At 36.4% G+C, this 20,958-nt stretch overlaps 3 protein-coding genes across 3 annotated transcripts; 1 reads left to right on the plus strand and 2 right to left on the minus strand.

The window, feature by feature from the left end:
- Window positions 1-88: 88 nt before the first annotated feature.
- On the plus strand, window positions 89-5,183 carry LOC134742485 (DNA primase small subunit). Its single transcript, XM_063675693.1, has 7 exons — window positions 89-308; window positions 394-650; window positions 1,655-1,824; window positions 2,431-2,629; window positions 3,730-3,940; window positions 4,113-4,452; window positions 4,985-5,183. The coding sequence occupies exons 1-7, from the start codon at window positions 306-308 to the stop codon at window positions 4,999-5,001; spliced, it is 1,197 nt and encodes a 398-aa protein (XP_063531763.1). The 5' UTR covers window positions 89-305; the 3' UTR covers window positions 5,002-5,183.
- Window positions 4,959-20,337, minus strand: LOC134742504 (peflin). The gene is made up of 5 exons (XM_063675723.1): window positions 20,227-20,337; window positions 19,842-19,884; window positions 8,237-8,498; window positions 5,973-6,116; window positions 4,959-5,616 (listed from the first exon to the last, which is right to left on the minus strand). The coding sequence occupies exons 2-5, from the start codon at window positions 19,851-19,853 to the stop codon at window positions 5,393-5,395; spliced, it is 642 nt and encodes a 213-aa protein (XP_063531793.1). The 5' UTR covers window positions 19,854-19,884; window positions 20,227-20,337; the 3' UTR covers window positions 4,959-5,392.
- LOC134742450 (leucine-rich repeats and immunoglobulin-like domains protein 3) lies at window positions 14,194-17,914 on the minus strand. Its single transcript, XM_063675615.1, has one exon. The coding sequence runs from the start codon at window positions 17,629-17,631 to the stop codon at window positions 14,959-14,961; it is 2,673 nt and encodes an 890-aa protein (XP_063531685.1). The 5' UTR covers window positions 17,632-17,914; the 3' UTR covers window positions 14,194-14,958.
- Window positions 20,338-20,958: the final 621 nt, after the last annotated feature.

Genomic DNA, 20,958 nt, shown 5'->3' on the forward strand with positions numbered 1-20,958 from the left:
GCTAGTAACATTAATTTTATTGTGTCAATGTCATTATTGTCAGTGTCAACTGTCACTTAACAATTTTTTTTGTTGAGCTTGTGTTTGTCAAGTTGATCTTGATCCGTTTGGCGCCTTAACACACATTTTCATTTCCCTTTTCCCTTATTTTCAGTTTCGCTAGATTATACTTAGTTATAATTTATAAAAACAATTCTAAAAATAAATGTATTACTAGTCATTACATATAATTCGAAATTGATAAAGTGGATCTAGTGATAAAAGTGATACGTTCCTGATAATTTCGCTTCTCTTGATTGTTTACGATGGTAATCTAAGTCATACTTACATTGTTTTATGCTAAACTAAGTTATATCCGTAATTGTTGTCCTATTACTGCTTTGTTTATTGCAGGTTGGGCAAAATGATGAAAATATGTTATCAGACATGTTGCCCGTCTACTACACAAGGCTCTTTCCTCAAAATATGTTCTGTAGGTGGTTGTCTTGCGGTAGTAGTCCGCAGCCGCTGTCCCACAGAGAATTGTCTTTTACACTAGCTGATGACGTCTATTTGCGATATTTGTCTATATGCAACCAGAAAGAATTTCAGACATTGCTCCAAAAGAAGTGCCCTTATAAATTGGATATTGGTGCTGTGTACAACACAAAGTGAGTAGCCAGAACTACCTTTATGAACTACTTTTAGGACTGCTAAGTCCTAGTTTGGATATTTTCCGAGGAGTATATGATACACATATATCGATACAACAAAGAACAATTATATAAAAAAATATTATAAAATATTCAAACGTTATATTAGTTAATGGATATTTGACTATAAAAGAAGTAATTTAAGCAGGTAACATGAAAAACTGGCCAAGTGTGAGTCGAACTCGCGCACTGAGGGTTCCGTACTTTTTAGTATTTGTTGTTACAGCGGCAACCGAAATACATCATCTGTGAAAATTTCAACTGTCTAGCTATCACGGTTCATGAGATACAGCCTGGTGACAGACAGACAGACGGACAGTGAAGTCTTAGTAATAGGGTCCTGTTTTTACCCTTTGGGTACGGTACCCTAAAAAGACTAGTTATTTCTTTTATAAAGAAAGTAATGGAATATTTGTTAATAGGTACTAAAACAGTGAACATGAAATTGAAAAAAAAAAAAAACGAAACTGAAGTAATTAAATGAGAAAATATTTACCTCTACTTTTGATGTTTTTTAATATGATGTAGGTATACATTGTATTAATATAGGTACATATATCGCAAGTGATACATGAGAAGTCCCTATAAGTAAATCAAGTTGGATGTGAAGCCATAGTAGAGGTTACTGGAATAAAGGTAGCTTTATGATACAGATCCAAAGCTCTATGGTAAAGTTTTTCATGTAGCCCAGGGAAAGTTACCCAAATATCTGAAATTATACAGAGTCGGGGTCGGGTGGATCGGATTATACGGAGTTTTATTGAGCCTCATCAATTTTGGTAATTACTGGTTAAAGCTTAGCTACAGTTGCCATAGGATAGATCCAAGCAGCAAAGTCGTTCAGGCATTAGAATGCATGTTCAGATGTTTTTCAGCATGTTGGTCACTCCAACATGACTTCTGTCAACTTTCCAATAAATTTTCGAGGCACCACTGATGTTTCTTGTTTTATTTAATTGCAGACCATCTATTGGCCGCCATGATGCAGTGGTTTTATCCAGAGAGCTAGTATTTGATATTGACTTGACCGACTATGATGAAGTAAGAACCTGCTGTCAAGAAGCTAATGTCTGCGACAAGTGCTGGAAGTTCATGATTATTGCTTGTGAAATCTTGGATAAAGCCTTGAGAGGTTTGTGTTCTATTATAGTTTAGTAAATAATGTGTTTTTAGGGTTCCGTACCCAAAGGGTAAAAATGGGACCCTATTACTAAGACTCCGCTGTCTGTCTGTCTGTCCGTCTGTCACCAGGCTGTATCTCATGAACCGTGATAGATAGACAGTTGAAATTTTCACAGATGATGTATTTCTGTTGCCGCTATAACAACAAATACTAAAAACAGAATAAAATAAATATTTAAGTGGGGCTCCCATACAAAAAACATGATTTCTGAACTCTTAGTGCGCGAGTCCGACTCGCACTTGGCCGGTTTTTTAAACAGTGTTTTTTAATGTTATTTGTGACACCCCCCCTTTGGCACTAAAACTTTTGCAACCCCACTTGGAATGTAAAAAGGTTTTCTTTTAATAACTCGCTACCCTCTGCTGTTTGTTACCTGTATTGCTAAGAAGCAAAATTCTTGCTGTGGCTTTGGAAGCCCGTGTAATCCCCTTTAAAGGCTTATGATCCTCTTGACCTAACAGCTAACACTGAGCTAAAGCTGAAATGAAAAGGAGTATTCTTTTCTATACAATTCTCTTTATTTTCTGTAGTTAAATTAGCCTTTATAAATTCCAGATGACTTCGGCTTCCAAAGCATACTCTGGGTGTTTTCTGGAAGAAGAGGTATCCATTGCTGGGTATCAGACTATGAAGCCAGGACCCTGGACAGTCCGGGCAGAGCTGCCGTGGCTGATTACCTGTGTCTGATTATGGGAGGTGACAATCAGTTCAAAAAGGTCAATCTTGGAAGTGATAACTTACATTCAAGCATCAGGTCAATATTTATAGTATAAATATTCGTATTATTTAACTCAGAAGACTATGAGCTTTTCACACATATCACATATTCCAAGTAGAGGAGTTTATGAAAATTGAATTAGAGCAGATTTTTTCAGAATCAGGCCCAAATTAGCCAAAAAGTATCATTTTGAGTTAGTTTGTTGGTTGTCTGTCTGCCAAATCAGCAATCAATAAGATGAAAAAAAATGTGTTTGTATTTGGTTAATGTATGTTTAATCACAAGGTTATTGTTGTTGGTTACCCACAAAAGTGACTTTCATAGTAGTGGAAATCCAATTAGGATTAGACCTCAACCTCATAGACAACTGACATTTTAATGCCTTTTGCCTCACAAATAGTATAATGCCTATTTGAATAAAAGTACCTACTGCTAGCATGTTTCAACATAAAGCAATTCTCTCTTGCAATTAAATATTTGATAAGGTAAACATCCTAGTGCTTGACATGCTAATGCCCAATAGATGACACTCTGCTGTCACCTCTATTGATAAGTTTTAACATGACATTGTACCTACTGGGACAGTGATGAGCACTTGGATGTCTACCTTAATGTTTATGAATGCATGTCACACTCATACTAAGTAGTCCACTAAAAGTACTAAGACCAATCCCTGTAATCTGTATGAGACCAGCTATTTATATAGAATAGGGATGTTGACATGAATCGCGAATATATAAAATGTCATGTTTTTACCATAGCATAGCAGGGAATATTAGAATGCTGAAGATCATATTTTGTAAGTGTAAATATGCGTAATAAATCAGCATCACGTGACTGCAAACGAAGTCGCAGGACGTCACGTTGTGAGAAACACGCACAGACAAGTTGTCAATCCTGGTGGCGAGGACCACCAGGTCAGTGCCAGAGGTGACACTGACAGCAGTTTGTTTATCACATCGTTACGTCATCAAGATCACGTGACAGCTTGGAGCGTTTTTGCGCGAAATTTAAACACTAAACTAATTAAGGTCGATGTTTTAGTAATTTTGCAATAATTACGTGTCTATCTAATATCTTTAAAAATGAAAACAGTTCTAAAAAATTGTAAACATCCCTATTTATTATCTTTTCAGGAGAGCTATGACTGTGATTGACAGATATTTTGAGGATGTTGTCAAAGACCAGGAGTTCTTCGGAACACCAGAAAGACTACAGAACTTTTTGAAAATGATACCAGATGAAACATTTAGAACACAAGTTCAAACTCATTTGGAGAAAAGCAAAGCCCCATCTTTGGACAAATGGAATACTTTTGCTAAACTGTATGAAAGTTATTGCAGAGAAGTAAGCATTTAAATCAAGTTTGTCTGTTGGTACATGTTCTATCAAATAATAGGTTCTCTCGATATTTATCTTATCCAGCGCCCAAAATTGTAGGAACCTGATAACATAAAATACTAAATTCTTCCTAGGTACAATAACTATGTCAGGATTTTAAAATATTACTTATTTTCAGAATGGAAGTGCTGGCCGCAAACTGAAGTATCTATTGGAAGAAATCAAAATACAGTACTGCTACCCCAGATTAGATGTAAATGTCACCAAGGGATTCAACCACTTGTTAAAGTCTCCCTTCAGTATACATCCAAAGACTGGAAAAGTGTCTGTTGTATTTAATCCAAGTACTGTGAGAAGTTTCAAATTGGATGAAGTTCCTACAATAAATACTTTACTTGATGACGGCTCTGCAAACCATGCGCAACAATCGGCCAATATGCGAACAGCTGTCAAAACATTCCAAGAAGTTGTCTTTTCTTTGGAAAAGTCTGAAGCAATGAGGAGAAAAAATGAGCAGAGTAAGTATAGGCAAAGAGAATAAATAATATCATATATATATATATATGATAGAGGGATACTGTCATAGTGAATTTTGTAGTCACAGTAAATATACTGCCATCTATCGACACACAATTAAAACTAAAAATCAATTTTTTTTAAATATGTTTTTGACCTATGTTCTTTCACTGATATGTGTTAAAATTGTTAAATAACAAACGAAACCGTCAACGCCATCTAACCGAGAATAGGCCAAAGGTTGGTATTGGTGGTAGCGCCATCTGTGCAAGAATAAAGTTTTCTTAATTTAATTCCGAGGCACGTTTTTTCCTTAGACTGTATTCAATTATTCATCTTATACGGACTTACATAGGTCTTTGGTATACGGTTAATTCACAATAGCTGATATGAATAGAAACAAAAAAAAATTTATCAAACATTTTGTAGGAGCTATTATCACTGATATTTCATTTCAATCATAGTCATTTCAGCATTGGTGAATCATCAAAAAAAAAGCTATGTATTCTATAAAAATAATGTATTTACTTACAGATACAATGGAATTCTAAGAAGGCAATTAGTATGGCCAAGCAAGACAGCATAAGAACAATATCCCGTGTTTAAAGCATCATTAAAAGTCTTATAATAAGTGTGGTGCTAACTGAGAGTTGTGTATTGTATTGTGTATGGTAACTGAATGACATCAGTATTTCTTCCGTACATAAGTTTGCCAATAAAGCATGTAATTGTGGATATCTGTGTGTCATTTTGAGATTTCCCTCATTAACCCTTTCAACGCCTAAAGTTGTCGTATGTTGAGCCCACACCGCTAATACAAGTGCTATTTGCAGTCGGTCAAAGTAACGTTTATGCTTTCAAGGTTCGCATCAATGAATCAAATGTTGTTAGAATGTGTGACATTTGACATGACGATAGGCTGTGAAAAGGCAAATCCATATTTTAAATCGAGCAGCTCAGTGCAACTGTTAGGAAGTCTTCAAATCCAATAGTGACTGTTCCGTTTTGTTGAGTGTCGCGCACGCGGAAGGCCTCCGTGAATCGCTGTATTTGGACACAGAGTATGATGAATTCGTCCACTGACACTTTCCCTTCTTTCGGGTCTGAACGTTTTATCAGAAAGTTGATGAAGTCCGGGGTGAAACGGAATCCCATTTGATTTAAAGCTGAAATCAAAAAAATTACCCATTAATCACAATATTTGTTTGACAGTTGACATTACTTATTACTCTTATTAGATATACGGTCAAAACTTTTGCCCAAGAAAGTCCGACATTCTCGCCACGACGTGTGCTACCGTTGCTTCTAATTCATCTCCCCACGAATTTCTCACAAAGGCGCCTTGCCAGCGCCATCTAGTGAAGCTACTGTTATGATTCTCCAAAGCATAATCTCGTTAACTGCCTCGGCAATTTCGTGGACAACAAACCTTATTAATATAAATGACCAACTTTTTAAACAAGGTAGGCGTTGTCATGTTGGGTGGAGTGGTGGTCAAAAGGGTTTTTGATTTAAAACGCACCTTTAGAGAGCTCCTGTTCGTCAATATGGCCGGACTGGTCGGTATCGTAGGTCTTGAACACTGCCAACCACTGGTTAATGTAAGTGTACAGTTTGTCGAATTCTTCTATGTTGATGTGGCCGGAACGATCCTTATCAAACATCCCTGAAAATTAGAAAATTGCAAATTTGCCTACAGAAAGAATTACTTGTTCAAGAGAACATCATCGTCAAAAGGTTGAGACATCATCCATTGAAAAGGCAAATAGTTTTGGTAAGATTTATATTTATGATTGTTGAACTCAACTCTGCAAATATATTGAATGGCCAGTCGTAAAATTATCAGACCTTATGATTTACTTGTCTCTGCCATGGCTCTACAATGTTGTGCTACCTTTTTTTTTTTTTTTTATACCACGTCGGTGGCAATCAAGCATACGGCCCGCCTGATGGTAAGCAGTTACCGTAGCCTATGAACGCCTGCAACACCAGAGATATTACACGCGCGTTGCCGACCCTTTAAAAACCTGTACACTCCTTTTTTGAAGAACCCCATACTGTAGCCCCTCGGGAAAACCTCGGCAGGGAGCTCATTCCACAGCCGAAGCGTACGCGGGAGGAAATTCCTCTTAAACCGCACAGTACGCGACCATTTAGGTGCTAGGGTGTGAGGATGAACACCCTGCCGATGGCGAGCGGTGCGGTGATAGAAAGCGGCCGTTGGCATCATGTCAAACAATTCTTCAGAGCACAGCCCATTGTACAAGCGGTAGAACACACACAAGGAGGCGAAGTCTCTCCTTAGACTTAAAGGTTCGATACCGCTTGTGAGTTTGGGATCGTCGACGATTCGTACAGCGCGCCTTTGGACTGAGTCGAAGGGTCCAAGCTGGCATCCAGGTGCTCCTGCCCAAAGGTGACAGCAGTACTCCATATGGGGTCTGGTCCATATGGGGTTGTGCTACCTGTACCATGGCGAATCCCAGGCCTTGATATAAAGATTATTAGAGGTATGTGTAAGATTCTTTAAAATTACTAATTATTATCCATAACTATTCCAAATTTCAAATCGATAGCTTAAGTAGTTCTCGAGATATTTAGCAATGCGACAGACAGACGGACGGACTGTCGCACCATTAAGGGTTCCTTTTGTTCCTTTTTGGTACGGAAACCTAAAAAATGCTCGTTGTTTATTACGCGTTAGTGGACTCAATCATTAATTATGGTCAAACTTTTCACACTTATTTAGACGAAATGAAAAAAATAAGAAGATCTATCTAAAAATAAGCAAAAAGGAAATTACGACAAATTGTACAAGATATATAAAATAAATACTTCCTATAAATCAAAAGGTGCAATACATATATGATAGCTGTAGAAAATTATTTTGAAGATAAATTTAAGGTGCTGAAACAAAGTAAATATAAAACAAAGCTAAAAACTATTATGGCAAAAGAACTAATATGCCTTTGATACAAAAATTGTATAATGAAATTACTTGAAATTAGCTTGCTAAGGGAAGAAAGCATATGTAGTATAAATGAATTTAAGGCCCACTTGCACCATCCCACTAACCCGGGGTTAACCGGTTAAACCGTTAACCCGGTGTCAAATTGTATTGGTGACCATGGTAACTCCAGGTTTAACCGGTTAACCCCGGGATAGTGGAATGGTGCAAGTGGGTCTAAGAAAAGGTTTAAAAAAACTTTATTACTCGTAGAAAAGTTACCCTGTATAATTATGCTGTATAAAGTTGTGTCGTTAACTTGCAAGTAAAAAAAAAAATTAACAGGCAAAATTTTTGACTTTAAAAGACGCAAGGACCTTAATTTTTTTTATAAATGTATCTTAAATACATGTATAAAATATCCAAAGGACATGTCAATCGATAATAGTTATTTACGATACAAGTGCGGAAAAGAGGAAACTCGAAACGAGTGGCGATAAATTAAAACACGATGCACAACGCGGCCGCTCGTCGCCCGCTCGGAACCATTGCTGGACCTGTGGCGAGATCCCGCCGCCGGGTGACCCACTCCTAGCTGGCGGCTGATTAGGGTAAATACTACAAAAAGGTACGAACTAATCATCAAACTGCAAGCCGTGTGCGAGAACGTCTGCCCCTGCGCGTTCACCAACGCGGCCTCGAGCTCGTCGGCAGTGATGAACCCGGATTGGTCCTTATCGACCGCTCGGAACCATTGCTGGACCTGAGGTGAGATCCGGCCGCCGGGTGACCCACTCCTAGCTGGCTGATTAGGGTAAATACTACAAAAAGGTACAAACCAATCATCAAACTGCAAGCCGTGTGCGAGAACGTCTGCCCCTGCGCGTTCACCAACGCGGCCTTGAGCTCGTCGGCAGTGATGAACCCGGATTGGTCCTTATCGACCGCTCGGAACCATTGCTGGACCTGAGGCGAGATCCCGCCGCCGGGGCCCATGGACGGATACGGCCCGTGACCGACTTCTAGTTGCCCGGGTGGCTGGTTAGGGTAACCTTGCTGGCCGGGCGGTTGGTTGGGGTAAGCCTGCTGGCCGTAGTTGGGCTGAAATTATAATAGTTCCTGTTAGATTGGATCTGCAGATTTTTATACAATGTCATTGCTTCTGTAAAATGTTAACCTCTATATTTTTTTTCCACTAGTTAGCATCGAAAATAATTCACAAAAACTTTTGACGAGTGCGTTACGTGGAGGCGCGCACTGATTTAACGCGCGCCTTTGCGCTGGAAGTCGCCAGCAGCATGCTGAGATGGGGCCATTTCGTGACACTTTATTTTCACTATGTTCTTTAAATGTATGTCTATTGTCTGTGTGTTTACGAATAAAAAATATTCTATTCTATTTTATTTAGGGTAATTCCGGGGTAGATGGCCATATGGGCGAGATGGTCCATCGAAATATTTCATGGTCATGATGGCTAGATGTCACTAGTTCTTGTTTATTACGTTTCTTGTCAGTCTTTGAAGCAAGGATGTGGCCAAATCTTTGGGGGAAAAATGTAAAAGTAAGTAAAATCCTTGTTGATTGTTTTTATTAGTGAAAATAGATTTTGTTCTTACCTAAATAAGAATGAATCTCGAGTCACACTTTGTATTTATTTTAGGCGTGGTCTTCTCTCCCGGACAAAATTGAGAGATTAGTAGTAGTTGGGGTATATTGGCCATATGGTCGTGAAGGTGAGGTTCACAGTGATGAAGATGTATCTATCACGGATTAGGTATTCCAAAGTTTATGTTATAAGATAGCAGTAACGATGTCCCCCTATGCATGATAACGAATAAAAAAAGGAAAAAGGAGTTAATTGAGAAATAACTATTGCGGGTGTGGGAAAAAATAACACGAGCCTCTTTTACTCCATGATTGCCTTGAGTGCGTTGTTTGCTGGTATAAGGTGGCCTAAACGGGGACTAGAGAAGAAAAGGGACTTGGGAAATAAAAATATACTAAATGAAGAGTTAAGTTATAGTCATCTCTCCTGTAATGGTATGGTCATCACACCCGGATCATTATTCGTAAGCACAAACAAACGAGACATTACATAATATAAAAGAAAACATAGAATAAGATTAAAGTGCCACGAAATGGCCTCATCTCAGCATGTTGCTGGTGGCTTCCAGCGCTGATCTTCCGATGAGACCATCTATTGAGAAGAATTACAGAAGGTAACAGACAAGAAGAAAAAATACATAAAAATAACATACAGTGAACTAATAAAAGTAAAAGTACAAACTACAGGCAGCTCGTATCAAGTCTGTGGGCATCCTGCTTAAGTTGGTGATTAAGTAAATACTGTTTAAGCTTTGACTTAAAACTATGAATACTTTGCAGGTTTCTCAAGGGAGGAGGGATATTATTCCAGACCTATATTCGCGGCATAGCGAAAACTTCCCCGAAAAGCTGCTGTGGCATGGCGCGGCGTTAACAATTGAATCCCACAGTTACGGCGTTCGCGATACAAGAAAGTTTATTAAAGAGATGTATTTGATTTTCGAAAGTCAATTGATCAAAGTTTATGAAGAAATAAAGATAAACTTAATTTTTTATCGCGTTCTAAAAAAACTATGGCCAACTACCCCGGACTTACCCTATATCTAGTGGCAGTCGTTGTCCATACAAACGCAGCGTGTATTCAACACTCATTAGTAGGGCAAGTAAGCGCCTTGAGTATGCACTTTTGTCTCAGGCGATGCCGCTTGGCACGATTGTACCTTAGGTCAAACAAAGCTGATTTGGCCCGGTAGCCACCAGATCGTACCGTGCATACCACAAAAAGGGAGGGGGAAGGGGTCGGCTCCCCAGGTCCAATTTATGCTATATTCCTTCTCCTTCCTGCTCTTAGCAACTAGGGCATACTTGCTCTAGTTGCTGCTCTTTTGTCTCGGGCGATACCGCTTGTCACGATTGTTCCTTAGGTCAAACAAAGCTCATGTAATTTTCAATATAACATTTTCGTATAATTTAGGGAAGAGTTCATTTTTGAAATAATTATTATATCTTTCTATACAAAAGTGATTTTGTACAAAAAGTTTGAATGTAGTTGTTTTAGACGCAAAAATAATAATTAAAATAGCGCAATCTACTTTCAACTATTTTAACATTCTCAGCGATATCACCAGATGGCGCTGTACTTTAATGTGTATAATCTTGCTTGGTCTGCGGGAGAAATAAATATTTACCTACTTACTATACGTGTACGTACATATTTGGTGCTCCCGCGTTTTTAGGCTCTATAACCAATCTCTAGCTAGGATTGGTTATAGAGCTATAGGATTAGGATATTTTAGTTTAGAAGTGGTTGGAAAAATAGAAAAAAGCCGGGTCAAACTTATTTTATTATTTAATTAATAAAGTATATAAATAGTCGTCTTATTCTAATATTCTTATATACATCGTATAAACAATACAAAACCGCCTGTTCTAAGTTCGTCCAAAATCACGTCTACGCAATAATGAAGAGCTTCATTAAATTAAAGAGACAATAAAGGCCTTTTCATCACATTAGTTTGTTCGTTACATTGTTTAAATACGTTATTTTAGTTGTACGTATACAATCTGTTAGCTGCCATCCCTATCAGCACTTTCGATATTTAACCAGAAACGAGTAGGTGCAGTCTCTTGTTTTAATTTAACACGTTGGCTGCCCACCATACTACACCTACAGTATTACTCCCACGCCCTATAGAAATTTACTGATCCCACCGGTGATGCTCCAAGCATTGCTCTATTACGAGATGCCATGAGCATCACCGCTGGAATCACGTAATCTGTACTAATCGTAATTTATTTATGTTATCATTTTGAGTATCCTCTACAAAATAGCATTCAAAGTTTGACTCTTACCCCCAAAACAATGCCCTGAAAAATGAGCTTCTGATCCCACCGGTGATGCTCATAGCAGCTAACGTACATGCAGGTAGTCCCCCTAAATAAATATTTATTTAATGTATATTTATTAGCAAGTCTTCAATAATATAATAAAATGCACCGGCGGGGATCTAAGTGCCATACAAGAAATATGAGAGTGAGTCCTCGTTGTCGTTTACTCCTCTCTGATTAAAGTAAAATGGTGTAAGCAGTAGTATACGTACTCATATACCTAGAATAAATATAAAAGGTGTGATCTTATTGAGCCAAAAACGTGTGTCGATTTCTGGAAAACTACCTTATCGAAAGTATCGATAAGCCGGCCTTTCGCAAAAACCGACACGTAATACTACGTAACTGCACAGTAAACCCCTATTTTTTATTTTAGACCCTATGCCTAATAGGAAATTTTTATTAGTACCTATATATATGTAACTTTATATATGTAAATTACATTACTCGAGGAAATACGCATCACTTACAGTAGTTACGGTCTTACGGCATACACGAACACGACATACCTAATATTATCGCAAATAAACTGGTGACACCTATTTGTAAACACTATGTGTCAAATCAACGCAATTTTACTTCTTCGGTTATATCACATAAGAACGTCTTATAAAAATTGGCAGAATTTGTTAAGTGCAACAAATATGAGCTAAGTCCTGTAAGTCTGTCCGCAAGTTTCAATTTAGGTCATGTTTCTATTTCTGGTGTTAAGAAGCTCGGGTTATTCCCACTAGTTACCACCAAGTTGTTACCAGTGGTAACTACTGGAAAAAATATCCCAGTAGTTAAAAAAACACCAAACCGAGTTGGTGGTAACTACTGGGAAATTTTCCCCAGTAGTTACCACTGGTAAAAATAAGGGTTCCTTTTGTACCTTTTTGGTACAGAACCCTAAAAAAGGTGTTTTTTTTTAATAGTTACCACCAAAATTTTGTTGAAATTCAAAACTAACAAAAACAGTATAGTATAGTATAAATATCGGGTACTTTAATAAATAATAATATGTTAATTAGTGTTCCATTAAACTGCCTTAAAGTGAAAAAAATAGTCTGTTTTTGAATAAATTGTTTGTTCGTTCGTATAATTAATTCAAATACAAATAATAAGATAAATTTCATCCATACGTTAATTTCTCCTTGACTAATTAAAGTTATTGCACTTGTACCGGTAAAACTGTTTTTATTTTAATTACTTTTGTGGCAGGCTTACTGAAACACTAATCGACTTTTAATTGTTTATTAAAAGTACTCTAGGGTCAGGTGGGGTAAATATAAGACACGGGTAAAACTAAGACTAAGTTTTTAACACTCAAAATGTTATTATATTTCATTCCTATTCCATTTAAAAAGAAGTCTGCACACAATGCTTCTTTTTAAATGGAATAGGAATGAATTAGAATACATTTTTCAGTGTTAAAAACTTGGTCTTATATTTACCCCACCTGACCCTATATTTATACTGACATTTTTGTGGTAACTACTAGAAAAAAAAAACTCAGTTTGGTTCGGTTTAGTGGTAGCTACTGGGATAATTTTTTTGGTAAAAGGTGTGAAAAAAATACCCACAGTAGTTGCCACTGGTAGCAACTTGGTGGTACCTAGTGGGATTAACCCAGAACTTCTGGGATTTTGGAAGCCCATCTACAGAGTATAGGCACCAGTGTATTTTTAAGTGCCCAGTTACAATATCGGAATCACAAAATATTTATATATATATATTTATTAACAACAATAACTTAATTAGCCACTATTTATTTACGTCATTATTTCTTATTACAGTGTTAATTTTTAGTGTTCCGTACCCAAAGGGTTTACGGGTTACGGGCCCTATTACTAAGACTCCTCTGTCCGTCTGTCTGTCACCAGGCTGTATCTCATAAACCGTGATAGCTAGACAGTTGAAATATTCACAGATGATGTATTTCTGTTGCCGCTATAATAAATACTAAAAAGTACAGAACCCTCGGTGGGCGAGTCCGACTCGCACTTGTCCGGTTTTTTTACCCATTAATTAGTTTTTCATCTGTAATTTTTTGGACAATAAAATTGTGTTAATCTAGTTTCTCGGAAGAAAACAAAGGAAAATAAAAATGACCTCAAACCAATCTAAAAATAATGAAGATATTATGTTATTTTTTTACAAATACTTAATTTATAAATATAACTGCCGATAATTCGAATACTGGTATAAGTCTGTTGTTAAATATACAAATATCAATGCAGTAATTGTGCAAATGTATGAACGGTCGAGCGGGTCTTTTCGGCTTTGTAAAAAATACATCAATGTAACATTAACAAATGAATACATAGGTAGTTAGACCAAGATAAGTCTGCAACGATTTTGATAGCACACGCAGTGCAAGTGTTATTTAAACGTCATAATTTCATAGAAGTTTGACGTTTAAAACAACACTTGCACTGCATGTGCTATCAAAATTATGTATTATAAATTTGATAAAAAATTATAAGTAGGTACAAATTACGAAAATCTGTCCACTGATTATGATTAACAATTCAACCAAAATATTAAACATGTTTAATTTAACTATTTTATAACAGTGTTATATGAAAATGAAGAGTAGGCCAGTAACTGAATAGATTAATGTTGTTTTTACTTAAATACTATACATATTTAGACCGAAAATGTTTATCCACGGGTATTTATTATAAAATTAGTGAAATGCATGTATCATTTTATCAGAAACAATGACCTTACTAAGTTCATAGAATAGAAATAATGAAAATTAATACAATACAGGGATATGCGTAAAATGAATGTCAATGTGACAATAACATACTGCTAGTAGTACCTTAAAAAAAAAAAAAATAATTCAAGGGTGTACCGTGGACATAGTCATATTTACATTACCATTTCTAATAATATTCCCCAAATATGGCCCAGAGTCAGCCAAAAATCAACACACTGATCAAAAATAGGCAGTTATACAGTAGTGAAAAAAATAATATCTTATTGCTATTTTAATGCAGGCATTCATTCGAAAATTCGTGAAATTAGATTTTATATCATATAAACAATGATGTATGTAAATTTCATTTAAGTAGCTAAAGCCGTTTTTGAGAAATTACCAAAAAAATATGCAAATGTAGCTCAAAAAACATGAAGATTATTTGCAGCTACTGTACATTTCTGATGCTATTTACGTAATATAGATATATAAAAGTCAAATCACATTTCAAAGGTATTGGAAGGCAACAATAATGACAAGGCTAGGGTATACACATTGTTTTTAAACTGTTACTATATAATTGTCTACTTTTAAATAATACTAAACAAATAACAATGACCATTACTAAATGACAGATTCAGTCTTTTACATTAAAACCAATACTGGCAAGTTTGTTTCATTTGTACTAAGCTTATCATTTTATAGCTGCCTGATAGTGAAGACCTTTTCACTAATTGTATGTGTTTACTTTTTTTAAACATGAGTATCATAAACCATCTATTTCTAGATGCCTTATTGCCTACATGAGTTAAGAAGGTAGAGAATAAATTGGAAGTAAATTGGTCTCTAAATGAAACCATTCCTTAGATGACATTTTAATACAAACAATTAGTGAAAATTGCATTCAGTAAGATAATTTTATGGTTCAAACTTCTTATAAACTTAATTGTTAATACTGTGACTAGAAAAACTATAAGTAGCTGGTGTTACAGAAGTATTTACACACACTTGAATGGATGGCTTAAATGAAGAAGGTAAAAGTTTATGTGCTTCTGGCACTGGAGAATAAGTTTGACATACAACAGGCTCAAAATGCACTTGTTCACTCTTATCTATAGGCACACCATCAAAACTCGTCTGTTTAGCCGAGTCTCCTGTCCCACTGTCTTTACATGATGAATGCTCAGATATATTGTCTGAAAACATTTGAGGTGATTCACTATCACTATGCACCACTTGTGTCATTTTTAAACTTTCGGCGGGAAAAGAAGGCACTGCAGAAGCCATTCGCCTTCTTGTGTGATATATAATAACTACCCAAATAATAGAGGTCCCCACTGTGCTACACACAACAGTAATAATTATAATACCTGTCATATCTTCCTCATTTACCATAATGGCTACTGGCGGCAAGATTCTCAACTCTGTCATCTCCTTTTTTGTTCCTAATGCATTAGTAATCTCACATTCATAGTGCCCAGCATCACTAGGCTCCGCAGCAAGTATAACTAGAAGTTGGTCATCAGCCATGAAATAATGCCGTTCCGAAGGCACTACTGGCACACCATCTTTTGACCATTTCAAGACTGGTTTTGGTGATCCAGATATCATACATTGTAGGACTACTGCATCACCGCTAGTAGCTTCTTTATTTTCTGTGACAGTTCTAAATGAAGGTTCTTCTTGAACTGTCAACATTGCATTAGAAATAATTGTACCCGCTACATTCTTAGCAGCACAGCTGTAAATACCCATATCAGTTGTTTTTGCATTGACAATGAAAAACACATGGTCGGTGGGCATCACATTCATTCTTCTTTCTCGAGCTGCCGGGAAGTCATTGCCACCATCTTTCTGCCATGAAATTTCTGGTGTAGGCTCACCTGTAGCTGCACAGTTCAGTGAAACTGTTTCTCCAGTTTTCACTGTCATGTTGTGAGGAGCTTTTGTAAACCGAGGAAAAGTCACTATAGTTACTTTGGCTTTTAAGGAATATGTTGTACCAAAATTGTTACTGACAACACATTGATATTTACCAGAGTCTGCATGAGTAACATTTGGTATGACAAGAACTGAAGTAGCCTCAGGTTGATCAGTTACAGTTAAATTTTCATAAACAAGTGGATTACTAATATTGCCATTATTTTTTCTCCAAAGAAATGTCATATTACTGAAAGGGTTTGAAGTAGCTGTACAGGTCAAATTTGCTGATCGTCCTTTTATGGCAAGGTGGGCTTTGGGGTGTTGCATCACTCTTGGTTTAGGAGAGTCTCCACAGTTATCCTCTTTTAGTTTAGATATTGCTACTCCTCTTACTTCATCAGGGTATGCACAAGTGGCTGTAATATATTTCTGTTCAGCTTTATCTCTTATCCATTTAATTATCCAAAATAAGTTACAATCACATAACAGTGATGAAGAATTTAAATGCAATCTTTTTAATTTAGGCATTGTATCAAAAGCATGCCGCTGAATGGATGTTATGTTATTGCCAGCTAAATCTAGCTCTACAACTTTAGATAGACCTTCAAATGCTCGAGAATTAATAGATTTAATGTGATTGCCAGCCAGGCTAAATGTAACTAAGTTTTGTAAATTGTTAAATGGTTTTATCATATCTTCAACTGTCCATGATATTTTGTTGTTATTTAAATGCAGTGTATTCAAGTTGAACATAAGGCTGAATGCATCATGTCCTATCACAGATATATTATTGTTGTTCAGGTTTAATATCTGAAGGTTCCGTAAATATTTAAAAGTTGTTCCTTCCACTTTAACCAGATAGTTGTGGGATAAATCTAAGCTTTCCAAGATGGTACAAAGTTCCCAGCTGCCCTCATTGATTTCTGATACTAGATTATTAGACATGGACAAAGTTACCAGTGATTCCAGGCCATACATCCAACCTTTGGAGATCCTTCTTATCCTGTTGTGGTCCAACTGTAGTAAATGTACAGATTTAAATCCAAAAAAGGCACCATCCATTATATTGTCTATGTTATTGTATCTCATTCTAAGTGTTGTCAGGTTGGAGAGTCCTTTGAAAAGTAGTCCAGTTACATTACGAAGTTTGTTATGATTCAGTTCAAGAGTTCTGAGACTGGATTGGTACATAAACAAATGGTTGGGTAATGACGTGATGTCATTCCTGTTTAACTTCAACACTTCTAAATTAGTCAAATTGTTCAAAGCATCTTCTGCAATAACTTTAATGTGGTTGCTATTTAAGTTCAATATTCTGATGGAACTGTTTTCGGGAAAATGACCCGTATCAATGGAACCAATGTTATTCCTGTTTAGACTCACTTCATGAAGATTATTGTGCTGTAGCAAGTTAGGTATGAGGCGTAATGAGTTTTTATCCATTTTTAATACCTTGAGACTTGATAGTCTCTCAAATCCTTCGGATGCATCTCCATGCAATTTGTTGTAGCTAAGATCTAATTCTTCCACCCACTTAGGAATTTTTGGCACAGACATTAAATTCCTTCTTGTACAATCAGCATACTGGTTTAGGCAAACGCATTTTGATGGGCATTCATTGTTTTCAGCGAAAACCAAACATCGTGACCATAAGAATAGAGTAACCAACAATAAGAAAGTCGATTCTCCCATTTTTATTCATCTGGATAGCTGCGCGATTCATTGGTCAGTTAAAATGTCTTTTCATCTTTGTTCTTACATAATTCCGAATAAAAAAACACTCGCAACGATTTTGCTATTTTACATCACTTGTTAGCACTTTGTAGCAATCGCACATTGTATAGTAACAAACAAGGACCGTAATAAACAATTCGACATAACTACCGAATGAACCACAGCCGCCATTTTATTTTATCCGAAATTTTCTGTTTGGGTGGATGGAAAGCGCATAACGTCAGTGTTGCCCGGTATCTTTAAATGTTACCAGAGAACTTAACTTAAAGTCGTAACAGACTACCGCACCACACCGTGACCTTGGTGCGCCAAACCCATCCGTATTCCATATCTATTTCTCATATTTCTCGCTCTCAGTTATGGGTGCGGCGCACCAAGGTCGCGGTGCGGTGTGGTAGTCTGTTACGCCTATTATAAACAGAGGTATGTATAGTTGGTTAAGCAAATCTTGTCAGTAAATAAGAACAAAAACTATCCTCATATACTTTTCTTTTGGGTGCTAGTACTAGTGTAAGACAAAGATAGTATGATTCTCTCTGTCTATGTTTGAAACGAGACAGTCCTTTGACAAACTATAGTCTAGACATATCTTACCTATATGTAAGCAAGTTGGTCAAGCAAATCTTGTCAGTAGAAAAAGGCGGCAAATTTAAAAATGTAGGCGCGAAGGGTTATCGACTTATCGTCCCATTGAAAATTTGCATTTCGCGCCTTTTTCCACTGACAAAATTTGCTTGACCAACTATAGTAACCCCAACTATTTGTCACAATATTTTTATTTCACCTGCAACGGTAAGCGTAAGGTACAAGCAGTACAAGGTATATGCAATTTTTCGAGTTTCGTAGCCAAAATGGCAAAATCAGATCCCTCCGATCCCTTATAATTTAGGTCTGTCCGTCCGTCTGCTTTTCCCTATGTCACAGCCATTTCACTAATAAACATTAAGTTAAAGTGTGTTAGGTTGTGAAATGTATTGGGCCGGGATACATTCCACGAAAGAGCACAGACTATATTATTTGAAAGTAATTTGGAACATAGGTGTATTTTGAGCCACTCATGGGTTTAAAGTAAAAATTCCAAAAATAATGTTTTTAGGGGTGCATTAAAAGTGACTAATTTTTACAGTCAACTGCAATGTGTAGCACATTATTAGATAGGTTTTTTTAAACTTTAAGTAGTGTCAAAAGATATTAAAAAAAAGAAATTATCAAGCTTAAAGAATAAATTTTTTTGGACTTAATTGGTTGAGCCATTTATAAGTTGAACGTTCAACTTACATTTATTTATTTTTCCCAAATAGGTAGCTTCTCTGCACATTAAAAAGATATGTGTGCCACAAACATATTCCGCAAATAGATCCCTAATCCCTTTTGCTTGTATGGTAATAGTGGGAGGTTTTGTGATGGCAGGGAGAGGTTTTGTGATAGTATTTTTTTTGCCTATTTCACCTATTTGCTTCTATTTATCTTAAAATAAGCCATTTATTTATTTTTATTTGATATGTGTTAATCCCCCTAAATAATGGCATCCTAGTTTAAAATTTATTCATTTTGTTTGGACCACCAACTTCTACCACAAACACCAACAACACCATGTCCGTTTTTGGGTCACCAACTTTATGTGGATACCATTTAAACTCGATGGGTCCAGTTACAGTAGTTATGTAGCAAATTGGCTGTGACAGATCAGATGACAGACTGACAGAAACAGAAGTGATTCCAATTTTTCCTTTTGAGGTATGGAACCCTTAAAAATAAGATCAAACTTTTGTGCCCTTCCACAGAAAGTAATTATTACTATTAAAAGAAAAAATCATGTTGGTATTGTAATCCCATTCTGTACATTTTTAAATTAATTGAGTTCCATTAATGGCCTCCACAAAAATCACCAATAATCACATGCGATTTGCAATACATTGCGGCATTTGATTGATCAATTGAATTATATGCTCCTACTGAGCCAGCAATTATCTAAAATTGTCATTTGTTGCAACACCTGCCTTAATATGTTCTACATATTTTAGTCAAAATGTAGGTTGTACGTTAGATACAATTTACTATTACGATTTGTAAAAATAAATGATCTCTATATGTATGTAACTATGTAGGCACCCTGTAGTTAATTAAATGTAGGCAGTAAGGTAGTGTTAGTAGGTAGCTGTACTTACATTATATGCCATTATGAGTTTTGATTGATAACTTCAAGTTGACCTGGAATTTAATAATATTTACGTAGTTACACAATTCAACATAAAACATACAAAATTTAATATTTGTTGTCTCGTTAATAATGGAAAGCTTTAAATCATAACCAAACCCTGAGAAAGTTCTATATATAACTACTATGTTACGTTGTGTTGACGTTGTTTGATCACTTGCTCGTAATTAAAACTCATTTAAGGAATAACCACGACAAGGAATATCTTTTAACTTTATCCAATTATTAATAAACAAGTACTTAATTTGATGTAATTTTTACAACAACAGCACTACATTTTTTCACTTAGGGGGTTACAATAAATAAATAAATGAGATAACGTCACACATTTATACCTTTTTGTAAAAAAATACTTAGTAAATGATACAATATCACCAGTAATTTAGCAATAAATTGAAAATTCTTGGGTTAAGTTAATTTCAAACAACTCAGAACAACTCTACCACAGTACAGACAGTCCTCTGGCAAATTGGCAATTTTGATTTGACATTGACAATGACATTGACAGCAAAGAGAGTATATAACCTATGGACGGTGTAGAAAGGACTGTGGACGGTATAGAAAGGACTATGGACGGTATAGAAAGGACGACAATCTCTTATGGCAGAACTATTGCAAAAGTGACCAGCTTTCAGCTGTAAAAAATAGTTCCTAATTTCTCCGGTGGCGCTAGTTAGGCTCTGGGACATGAGTATAACATGAACCATATAAGGCAACAAATAACCCGACCAAATTACGTAGGTTGTTTTTGGTAGTATTTCGGTGTATGGTGGCGCCGCCTAATTACTGTTTTTTGATGGACACTTTTCATACATATAAATTTGGCTCCTTTATATAGTCTCCATGACCACTACGTTTTATTTGACAATGTTAAATCGTTCCAGACTACGCGGCGCGAAGCCGCGAACGCAAGTGTGTAGACGATTTCGCTGATTAGCGAGACTCCACAGCGTTTGCGGCTTCGTGCCGCGATTCGCGCATGAGTGTGGAGGACCCTTCATAAAGAGGTGTTCAACTGCTTGCCACATTTGTTAAACCCCCGCCGTTAACCATTAAAGCATAACACA

The sequence above is a fragment of the Cydia strobilella genome, chromosome 6, assembly GCF_947568885.1.
Source record: "Cydia strobilella chromosome 6, ilCydStro3.1, whole genome shotgun sequence".
Lineage (NCBI taxonomy): Eukaryota > Metazoa > Arthropoda > Insecta > Lepidoptera > Tortricidae > Cydia > Cydia strobilella.

What these genes read in the sequence shown, in the direction of transcription:
- LOC134742485 (XM_063675693.1), top strand. An exon ending in CTTGGATAAAGCCTTGAGAG is followed by an intron (nt 1,825 to 2,430) that starts GTTTGTGTTCTA and finishes TATAAATTCCAG; the next exon opens with ATGACTTCGGCTTCCAAAGC. An exon ending in AACTTACATTCAAGCATCAG is followed by an intron (nt 2,630 to 3,729) that starts GTCAATATTTAT and finishes TTATCTTTTCAG; the next exon opens with GAGAGCTATGACTGTGATTG.
- LOC134742450 (XM_063675615.1), bottom strand. Translation starts at nt 17,631, where the DNA reads ATGGGAGAATCGACTTTCTTATTGTTGGTTACTCTATTCTTATGGTCA.
- LOC134742504 (XM_063675723.1), bottom strand. An exon ending in GGCTTGCAGTTTGATGATTG is followed by an intron (nt 6,117 to 8,236) that starts GTTTGTACCTTT and finishes TCTAATTTTCAG; the next exon opens with GGATGTTTGATAAGGATCGT. An exon ending in CGAACAGGAGCTCTCTAAAG is followed by an intron (nt 5,617 to 5,972) that starts GTGCGTTTTAAA and finishes TTTTGATTTCAG; the next exon opens with CTTTAAATCAAATGGGATTC.